Here is a 10914-nt window from a genome sequence, read left to right on the forward strand (position 1 = left end):
GGGTCGATTCCACGAAAGATCGAAAAAGGGTGTATATTGATGTTTCCGATTTTCCTGATAATTTTGTATGTTGTGCACATATGACTGCACAGCACGAAATCGCAGTTCGTTTTCAAATAAAAATTTTTTCAACACAGGAAAATTCGACAAGTGTCGCCGGTTGACGACGACCATTTTACGAAGAGTGCGTTTTCGTAAATTCGCAATCATGCTGGCAGCCACTGAAGCTATATATTACAATATCTTTCTTTTTGGCGGAAGTAGAAGTAAAGAGGAAATAGCTCTTATCATTTCATGGAATTCTGAGTAAATTATGTATTTTTAAAAATTCACGAAAAACGCTGCGTTTTGAAAATCAGTCAAATTTGGGACGCTATGGCTACTTCTGTGAACATCTTAGCTTGTTCATATTTGCAGTATGAATAGGCCTTTATGTGAATAATGAACCTCTGCATTTGTATTTCTCTAATAATTTTCAAAGTAGTAAATTTTCATGCTCGAAACACCAAAAAGAGAAAAGTGCTCCTCCATTCAAAAATCTATATAAAAAAAACCCAATCTCAATTTTGTTCAAAGTCCCCCAAAATGTTCTCAAAGGACTGCCAGAATGATATTATGAAAAAACATGTTGCATCATTTTTATTACAACAAAAGCCAGAAAATGTCAAACATTGTGTTTCCAGAGCGTGGTGGCTACTGCGCAAAGGACATCTCTAGTAACAAGAAAGTACAGTAACATGTCTTTTTTCTTTTCTGAGCTTCGCTAAACAACAGTAATGATCTATGGTCGGAAATTGGGAACTGTTTTGTAAAGAAAAAGACCGTTCCAATTAAATGCATTCACGTGGTTTGCGACTTCACGCCAGTGTTAGACATCCCTCAGTCCACAGTATGCACTTTCAGTTATAGCCTCCTTTTCTTTCATCTATTTCAGTTGAGTATAATTCATATCTTGAGTGCTAAAGAACGCATTCCCTCCATGCGTCTCTTATGATGATGTGCTGTGCCAGAATTGAGAGATTGGTATAAAAGCCAAGGTCTCTTCATGAATGGAAATGAGTTTCTGGAGAGCGGTCGCCAAGAGGTGTGGTTTTTGTTGGCCCAAATGTGTACTTTGTCAAACTTTATGTGATTAATGCAGAGTTTAAAAAGAATCGATTACGTGAAGATTGGTGGCAGCAGTTCTGGCCACGGACAAAACACGTTTTGTTTGCATTGCATCTGCTTTGTTTTGCATATCCTTCTTTCTCTTGAAGGAGTGCTGGCAGATCTGGTTTCCCTCTTGAATTGAGCGCGCATCCATGACCCTCCGCAAAAGAGTATCGATCCGGTATCTTCTACGTAACGAAAATTCTGCTGCAGCGGAATTTTCTTTTTGTGCACCATGAGGCAGTCCGTACAAAATCTCGGCCATGGCTATAACGCCTACCCATAGCCACCTTCAGAGCGTAGGATAGTGATCGCATCAAAGTGAAGCACAATTTGGATGCTTAACTTCTATCTCAGGTGGTGTTTGGCTGACTGGCACAGCCGTACTCGTTGCTGTCGTCTGCTCAGGCGGGCGTCCATCGCGCCGCCCTTTCACCTGTCCGCCTAACGCATGCTACTCCGTTTACACGAGTGCTTGTAGCGCGGGCCACACGATCCGCACTGTGCGGATCCAGAGACCGGGCGGGAGAGCGACGAGCGGTGAAAAATGAATCGTGTAACCAACGCAATCGACTCCCCAGCTTTTTCTCGTGCATAGCGACAAAGCCTGGCAAACAATGTGTGGCTGCTGTGCTTAGGTTGCACTGCGGTACTCGCCGTTCACCACTGCCACCATTTGCGATTTCTCACATTCTTACAATGCATGATCGACTCAGCTACACATATTTCGCGTTTAGTCGTTACTTTTATATAAGCGCATTTACTAAAAAAAAATTATCCAGAGAAATGAAAATGTCCGTGCTGCCCGTCGACGAGGAATGTAAGTGGTGTCGCAAATGCATTTAATTGGAACGATCTTTTTTTTTCTTTACAAAACAGTTCCCACTTTCCAACAATAGATCATTACTGCTGTTTAGCGAAGCTCAGAGAAGAAAAAAGACGTGTTACTGTATTTTCTTGATACTAGAGATGTCCTTTACGCAGTGGCCACCATGCTCTGGAAACACAATGTTTGACATTTTCTGCTTTTGTTGTAATAAAAATGATGCAACATGTTTTTTCATAATATCATTCTGCAGTCCTTTGAGAACATTTTGGGGGACTTTGAACAAAATTGAGATTGGGTTTTTTTTATTGTAGATTTTTTAATGGAGGAGCACTTTTCTCTTTTTGGTGTTTCGAGCATGAAAATTCACTACTTTGAATATTATTAGAGAAATACAAATGCAGAGGTTCATTATTCACATAAAGGCCTATTCATACTGCAAATATGAACAAGCTAAGATGTTCACAGAAGTAGCCATAGCGTCCCAAATTTGACTGATCTTCAAAAGCGCAGCGTTTTTCGGGAATTTTTAAAAATACATAATTTATTCAGAATTCCATGAAATGATAAGAGCTATTTCCTCTTTACTTCTACTTCCGCCAAAAAGAAAGATATTTGTAACATATAGCTTGAGTAGCTGCCAGCATGGTTCCGAAGTTACGAAAACGCATTCTTCGTAAAATGGTCGTCGTCAACCGGCGACACTTGTCGAATTTTGCTGTGTTGAAAAAAAGTTTTATTTGAAAACGAACTGCAATTTCGTGCTGTGCAATCATATGTGCACAACATACAAAATTATCAGGAAAATCGGAAATATCAAATATACACCCTTTTTCGATCTTTCGTGGAATCGACCACATGTGTGTGCGTGTACGGGGGCGTCATCACCTTGTTTTCTTGTTTTCGGTGCCGTCCTGTGATACAGTATGCATGAATGGGACACATGGTGTTTGAAAAAATTCGCCCTTTTATATTCTCATTTATATTCTCTATTTATATTCTCATCTTAAAGCTGTGTTCTGGGCTGTACATAGATATGCTCGAACAGCACTTTAGTCTGATCACTGAATTAGGCCAGTATATATACCCATCTTTGCTTGTTTTATTCATACTTTTTACTCTTTATTTCACTGAAATTGTTAGCTGGCTATGATATTGACACATGGCTGCCTACTGTCCTTTGTTGTTGCACCCAGAACAATGACTACATCCAGTCCGTGGCCCGGTGTCTTCAGATGATGCTGCGGATCAACGAGTACAAGCTAGCCTTTGTTGCCATTGACGGCATCTCAACGTATGTATAGGACAGTTCAGTGCTTTTCTGTAAGGTTTTCCCACTACCTGCATTTTTTAAATGTTATTTTCTTGTCTTGCTTTACTCCTGTCATGTTTGTCTAACATTATCACATACTGGCATGGGTGTGTTTCCTTGTGTTAAATGCTTTAGTGGTTTGTTTCTTTCATCAAGTCATTATCAGTGCTTCCCATTTGAAACAACATGAATCTTCTATAAAGTTAGGCAGAACACGTATACAATAACTGCATGAGAGTGTTTCCATCCATAAGCTTTTGCGCATGTTATATATGTATGTGTGGTTTCATTCACATGTACGTATTACATGCGCAGTAGCTTAACGTGTAGTGGTGATGTGTGATTTCATTCACACGGCCGCCCCCCCTAGTCGCCTAAGAGCCTGCCCCATACTTTGATTGAGTTAGGGGGGGGGGTGGCTGTAATGAACCTTCCACCCCCCCACACCCGATGGGGAACCCTGCGCACGCCTATGACTATGTGTATGGCAGTCAGTTCAAAAATAATTTGATGCATCAATATGACGTTTGTGCAACAACTGCTTGGGCCCATATAAATCTATTCACGGAACAGCATAACCACATTGATCAGGCTATAAGGTAAAACATGTTGAGGAAAGAGTGGCCCACGAGAGTTTTTTCATGATGTCTTGTTTCTCATTTTACAGCATTGTGACAGTGCTGGCTGGTCGTGTGAACTTCCAAATCCAGTACCAACTTACCTTCTGCCTCTGGGTCCTCACCTTCAATGTAGACTTGGCCAAGCGGATGAGCAAGTAAGACCTTTCAGTCTGTATATACAACCTGGAGATGTGATGGTGTTTATTGCAGCATTTGGTTATCTCAAATGGTTGATGCGGTCTTGGGGACTAAGTACACCTGATTATTAGAACAGTGAACTGGCCACAAGGTAGTATTGTGTAATTAGTCTGTCTGAATATGACTGCTATCCTTACCCATGATTCAGCAGTGTAGAGTTCCCTCCATTCCCACTGCCAATAACGCATTGTCTTTAAAGAATTGAAAATGCCGTTATTGCACCGTATTCTGATAAGACAGCTTTCCTATGTCCTTCGCCTGAACATCTCAAAAGTTGACCATATGTACAGAACATGTTCCCAAACGTTTTTACTCCACAGTTTACTCTTCTGTCGGAGTAAATGTTCTTCAGCAGATATGCAATGAACTATAATAGGACAACATACAAGAAATGTTTTTCAGGCCTTCTTAACATTCAGTTACATTAGGCAATTTGGAATTTTCTGCATCACGCAAGTTTTTGCTCAGGTCGGCCAGAGATTTAGGTTGGTTCTTTGTTTAGATGAAACATGCTTACCCTGTTCAGTGGGAGTTAAGATATGCCTGTTGCTTCTGGATTATAGGTGTGCTCACACTTACAAGCCTTACAAGTTGAATTATCTTGTTTGTATGTGTGTTAAGCACCAGCAACCACTGTCTGTGATTGTGATCTGAAGCCATGGCTTATTAATGATGTGACTTTGTCCCGTGTTTCACTACGTATTGTTACTGGCGGAGTTAGTTCGGAGCTGTCTGTAAGTTACACAGGAAAATATTTGCTCACTTGAAATTTTTTACTGGTGCTAGTACAGCAAAACAAAACAAAACAAAAAACTGGGAAAAGCTTCGCACCGCACTGAGCATCAGGAGCACTTTACTTCTTTATAAACGGTTTTATAAAAGGTCATTGCAAATGCTTGTGTTGACAGCACTTGCTGGTACTGTTTCCTGCCATCAAGAAGGGCACTACTCTAAACAATAGTGGTTTGTGGTTGATTGCGAGGTTGGAACATTTTCAAGCTGTGTATCAGTGGGTGACAACCATTAAGAAGTGCTGGAACCCTTAAATTAAATCATGCAGCTGAGCCGTGTGGATACGTTACGAAATTTTAGTAACACTGACATACGCACATTGATTGCCACTTCTGCAGGTACAACATCATACCAATCCTGGCCGACATCCTCAGCGAATCGGGAAAAGAGAAAGTGGCAAGGATTATCCTGGCAACATTCAGGGTTTGGAAACTTTTTATATACTGTATAATCTGTTAAGAGCGTCTCCACAATTCGTGCCAAACTTTCTTTCTGACATTTTGAGTTGTGTATCCCGGCTGCAGCTCTGCTGACAGTGTTTCTGATTAACTGAAACATAGACAAGAGATTACAAAGTGGAATAGGTTTTGTTGGTAACTTGAGAGCAGTATTAGGAACTTGCTATAATGTGGATGCTGAAGATGTTTATGCCTCAAATTAAGCGTATAAGCTGAAATCATCACATTATGTGCATTGGTGGAAGCAAGAACAAAATGCGTTTTAGTCATCCCTGACTTGTTCACATTCCAATTGTCCATGGCTTTACATTGTAAAGAGCACACTACCAAAGCAAAGATAGGTGTCTAGAGTGGGGACTGTCGCATGTGCCGATAGAAATTTACAGAATTGGTTTGTAGCTGGGGTAGGCTAAAGTACTTCACGCTTTCAGCATGCACAAAGAGACGGGAAAATACTTGCCTTAATATTTCCAAGCTATCTTTTTAAGCATCCACCATATGTCTAGCTAACTGGTCATCTATTCTAATAGAACATCTTGGTGTGCTTGTTATTGTGTGGATTTCTCTCACTTTTTCCTGGCCATTGGAATGTGCAGAACCTGATCGAGAAGCCTGATGAGAATGAGATCAAGAGGGACAATGCCATCGCCATGGTGCAGTGCAAGGTGTCAAGGCAGCTTGAGATACTTCAGGGCAAAAAATTTGCCGACCCTGACATTGTAGAGGACATCGAATACTTGGAGGAGAAGCTCAACACCAGTGTCCAGGACATGAGGTACGGACAGTTGATACCTCATGTCGGTACTCCTCCCTTCCTTTGTGCCATAAAGCTGACACATTAGCTAGTTCCTTCAGGAGCAACTTAGCCCATTGAAGGACTTCTACCATAGTACCTCCCCTTCTGGGGTAAAATGCTGGCCACCACGCCTCTGTGCAGTAAGAGGCAGCAGCAGCAGCTCTCACAAACAGAGCCACAATGAAGTCATTGAACCGATTATCGCAAAGCTACCGTCATGAACAATGTGCCATAGCGGGTAAACATGTATTGCTAATTTGTTAATATATTCAAAAACTACATACATTTCATGTCTGCCGCTAAACCAATGTGCTGCATACAATTGCTTATAAATGTTGTAACACTGAAGAACAGTTCTGCTCAAATAATAAAGCTGGATCTTACCTGCCTAATTTTTTAATGTTGCTCACAATTGTGGAATGTCTGGTATCTTTCGTGCTGTCCATACTGTGGAAATAGTCTGAAATGTTCCCGCTCTGTTCCCACTTACAGTTCCTTCGATGAGTATGCCACTGAGATCAAGTCTGGTCGTCTCGAGTGGGGCCCCGTGCACAGCTCAGAGAAGTTCTGGCGGGAGAATGCGGACAAGCTCAACGAGAAGAACTACGAGCTGCTCAAGTGAGTGAGAGGCTGTGGAAAGTGGTAGCTGGGTCAGCTCATGACTGAGCAAACAGCTTGTTTGTATTTGTCGCAAGGGCAGTGTGACAGCGCTGTACAGTTTTACCGCATGTGCTGTTGTTATCGCATGTTCCCTGGCCTCTGAGCTAGTGACATTGTGTAGCACACTGGTGTAGCACACTGCTCATCAGGGCTCATTGGAAGACATTTCTTGGTCTGCGAAGCCACCTATGTTTATGGCATAACTACAAAGCATTGCAGAACTGTATGCATTTAAGATTATTTGTACTCGATTCTGAGTAGGTCCTCTTGTAAGTATGCCTAAGAATGCTCTGTTCTAGTAGTGCAACAGCAGCTCAAATTGATTCGAGCTTTTCTTAAAATTATTTAAAAATGCCAATAGTACAGGTCGATTTCCCTGTCAGTCAAACTTGCAGAAGTGATCTTCTCATTCTGAAATTTGTGTGGCAACCACCTTCAGGCCCCTCAATCCTTACTTCTTTATTGTGCAAGACCGTTCTTTGGTCAGTATTCGTACACTCGTGAGCAACTGTTGTAAGATGCGCTCACTGTGTCGAATTTGAGCACGACACACCAAATTGTTGGGGAATATATGATGCTAAGTGTGAATGCGTGTTTTCTGCTTTTTACAACAGGATCTTGGTGCGCCTGTTGGAGACCAGCAGAGATCCCCTTGTCCTGAGTGTCGCTGCCCATGACATTGGAGAGTACGTCCGGTACTATCCACGAGGAAAACAGTTGAGTGTGGCTTTGTATCTTGGTCTCACTAACTGTTCCTTCGTTATTTTAAGCTAAGTTATGGCACAAGGAGTTTTGCTGTGCATGTGCACTAATATTCTCACTTAGCAGCAGAGTGAGCAGCTTCTCAGAGATGAATGCATTTGACTAAGACGCACCAAAAAACATTTAGCTGGAGATATCTGATGCAGAAGGTATACGACTGGTCCCTGACGTAACAGAAAAAAATTTGTCATTTAAGGTGTGCACAATTGCGAATGAAGTTATTGTAAATAACTTTCCTTTGCTTTCAGCGTCATTGAGAAACTGGGTGGCAAGCATCTCGTAATGCAGCTGCTAGGCCACGAGGACCCCAATGTGCGGTACGAGGCTCTGCTCTGTGTCCAGAAGATCATGGTGCACAACTGGTAAGGCTGAGCGGCGAAACAGATTTACGTTGTTCGCGTAGTTGTTGATGGAGCCATCGCGTCACATTTCTCGTGAAATATGTTGCATGTAAATAACTACGAACGAAGTGAAATCGAAACAAAGTGGCAGTATGCCACGAACGAACACTGAATTGATTCGGTTTTGGGAAACACTTCGTAAGTATTGTGGTGCGCTTTTAAAATATCTGTGCTGCTGTTGTAGCAGATGATACTTATATTCGAAAAGCTCGTCGGAAGTTCACAAACAACCTGGCGAAATGTAGAACTCTATAGACGATGAAATGTGAGATGTTGCACTTGCACCATATGTTTAAAGAAAGGAAGCAAGAGGATGACGGTTTTGATTACGCAACCTCAGCTAACATGATTGAAATATGTAAAGAATTGTGAACGGATCTAGTTACTACAATAATTAGCCAAAAAAGTGGCAAAAGGCATGCCAGCCCAAGGGTGCAACTTGCCAGAGTGACACAAAAGGGGAACATCTGTCCGTGAAAACCTGGCCAGGTGTGGAAGAGCAGCCGGCTACTTAATGAATGAAAATAGCCTCATTGATTTCTAAAATAAGCAAAAAGCTCTGCCCACTAATTCTGGCATGCTTCTTGAAAAAAAATTCTCATTTGCAAAAGTGTCATAACATTCCTAGTGTTACCACGACTTGGGTGTGAAACACAACTTACAAAGTTTACCTTTCATTTTGACCCCTTGAAGGAAGATTGATGCACTGAAAAAATGCAGATGTATCTTTGAAAGAGTAAGACCAGTCAAAGCAGGTTTACGAGTCCTCTTTTATGTCTTCAGAGTGTAGGGCTGCCTAAGAAATTCCAATTCATGTTTAAACTGCCCTCCTACTTTTGGTTTAATGTGATTGTTTACCTAATCTGTTTGCTTTTTCTTTTACTATTTCAGGGAGTACCTTGGAAAACAACTGGAGAAGGAAACTAGCACCTCAAGGCCAGCACAAGGCCCAACTAGATCATAACTCTCGTCTGGGCATGTCACCTTGCTTCTTAAGCCTCAGGAAGGGATGTGTAATAAACCTGTGTATTTATTATTTATCCAAAGGGCACTCGAAGACATCAGCATTCCTTAAGCTTAACACTGTGGCTTTCCTTTTTTGTAATTAAAACATTTGAACTGGCTGCTCCGTGCACACAGTGCAGTAAGAGCAACATTCCAAATAAAACTGCTATTGCATAAGTACTTGCTGAAGACATCTTATGCGGACATTCTTTTCCTAGTCTGCAAATAGAGCATTGTTAAATGTTGCATTGTGGGAGATGTTTTCGGGATGTTTCGCGTTTTGACAATGTAACCTTAAGCATCCGGTACTTAAATGTTTAGCGTGGTTTGTCCCAGCATTGTATAAAAGCCGCTGAGAACACATGTAGCAATAAAGATGTTTGTGAGCACGGACTGTGTCCTTTAATCTAAAGCATCGTAATACACAACATGAAATAAATATTTAAAGAAACAACTTTAACACTGCATACGCAAGTTTCTAGTCTACTTTGGCATAGACACATTGACGTCCTCGTCAGTCTCTACACCAGTTTCTTCAAGGAGGGCTTTCTTTCCCTTAGGGTAGCCTTCAAGAATGGCATCGATGATGTCATTTGCCAAGCGCTTTCTCTTGCGCCATTCCTTGACGAACTTCTCGTTGTCTTTGAGAATGCGATCCTTCACTTCCGGCTCGACGAAGTTCGTGTTGGAGGTGAGCTTATCAAGCCTCGCTTTCAACTTGTCCCGTTCCGCGGAAGTGGACGCTATCTTCTCGGTGAGTTCTTCCGTAGTCAAGCTCTGGCTCAGCGCGCTCAGCTGCGATTCTCGGGCCTGCAGCTGTCTCGTGAGCTCTTGGTGTTTGACATTGAGGTCGGCGATCTCTTGGTCCATGGCTGACAGCTCGGCCTCTGCGACGTCAGGGAATTCATCCTGGTTGGCGAAGTATATCTTCTGCTTTCCATAAGTCTTCTCTTTGATCTTGTCGTCCTGAGCTAGTTGCTCGAGCGCACGCACTACGGCCGTCTTTCCGTGCTCCTTATGGAGGTTGTTAAAGATGTCGTTCGAACTGTAGGGCCGGTTTTGAGCCTTGACGTAGTCGAGGATCGCCTTTTCGACTGCTGCTTCTTTGGACTTGCTCATTTTGAGTGACAGGGAGCGCGAAACTGTGACCGAAACTGCTCAGCGTACCTCGCAGTCGTCCGACGCCGTGACACTTCTCCGTAGAATCCGCGAGCCGGTCAGTTGACTTTGGCACTGAGCATCTCGAAACTGCGAAGTAAATGACTCCTAGCAGCAAAACTTGCGTGCACGGGCACACACTGTGCTTAGGGAAGTCCACAACATAAACACTCGAGCGTTAAAAACTTTCGAAAGGCGCGAAAACGCGCCAGCAAGCAACCGGAAACCACCGGGAATGAATGTCTGGCCCGTAGTTTCACGACCACCACGCAGATGGCAGCACCCTGCAGCTCGCGACGAGTTAGCGCGCTTTCAGAATTTCAAAACTTATTGTACAATAATGTTACTAGCTAGCTTTGTAACTCAATTAAAAGGTCTCCAAAAATTCTCAGCGCGATAGGAGGGAACTTTAGGCGGCCGCGAAATAGCTGTGCGGGTCACCGGCTGTCATTACCCGGCTTGCTGACGTTACATACCTTGAGGGGGAGCAGAAAACACGCTCGCGAGTTTTTCCCCTCCTCGCTTACCTGTTGGCCTGCCTGGATTTTCACGGCAGGTGTTGTGAGGTCCAGTTTGTGTTTGATGGGTGTGTCAGTGGCCGGGACTCTGGGAGCCTCGACATGAGTTCATGTGTTCTACAAGCGTTGCTCTAGCCTCCGGCGAACGGAAAGTGCATATTTCATGGGATTACATTGCGGCCGCTTATTGGAACTCCGGATTGCGCTGCACCATCGGTAAGTGATAGACAATGGCCCGAACAGGAATGTTTGCCGGCTC

At 42.9% G+C, this 10914-nt stretch overlaps 2 protein-coding genes across 2 annotated transcripts; one reads left to right on the plus strand and one right to left on the minus strand.

Moving 5' to 3' along the window:
• Window positions 1-3171: 3171 nt before the first annotated feature.
• On the plus strand, window positions 3172-9009 carry LOC119387076 (V-type proton ATPase subunit H; the record flags this gene model as incomplete). Its single annotated transcript, XM_037654378.2, is given in 8 exon segments — window positions 3172-3269; window positions 3955-4062; window positions 5236-5320; window positions 5952-6130; window positions 6644-6769; window positions 7426-7527; window positions 7822-7935; window positions 8866-9009. Coding segments are annotated over 8 exon segments (885 nt in total), but the record flags the coding sequence as incomplete, so codon positions are not given.
• Window positions 9010-9309: 300 nt separating this feature from the next.
• Window positions 9310-10371, minus strand: LOC119387077 (homologous-pairing protein 2 homolog). Its single transcript, XM_037654379.2, has one exon. It carries the CDS (start codon window positions 10096-10098, stop codon window positions 9463-9465), a length of 636 nt encoding a protein of 211 aa, XP_037510307.1. The 5' UTR covers window positions 10099-10371; the 3' UTR covers window positions 9310-9462.
• Window positions 10372-10914: the final 543 nt, after the last annotated feature.

The sequence above is a fragment of the Rhipicephalus sanguineus genome, chromosome 3 (assembly GCF_013339695.2).
Source record: "Rhipicephalus sanguineus isolate Rsan-2018 chromosome 3, BIME_Rsan_1.4, whole genome shotgun sequence".
Taxonomy (NCBI): Eukaryota; Metazoa; Arthropoda; class Arachnida; order Ixodida; family Ixodidae; genus Rhipicephalus; species Rhipicephalus sanguineus.

Excerpts from the sequence above, each read along its gene's own strand:
- LOC119387077 (XM_037654379.2), bottom strand. The coding sequence starts at position 10,098 with ATGAGCAAGTCCAAAGAAGCAGCAGTCGAAAAGGCGATCCTCGACTAC.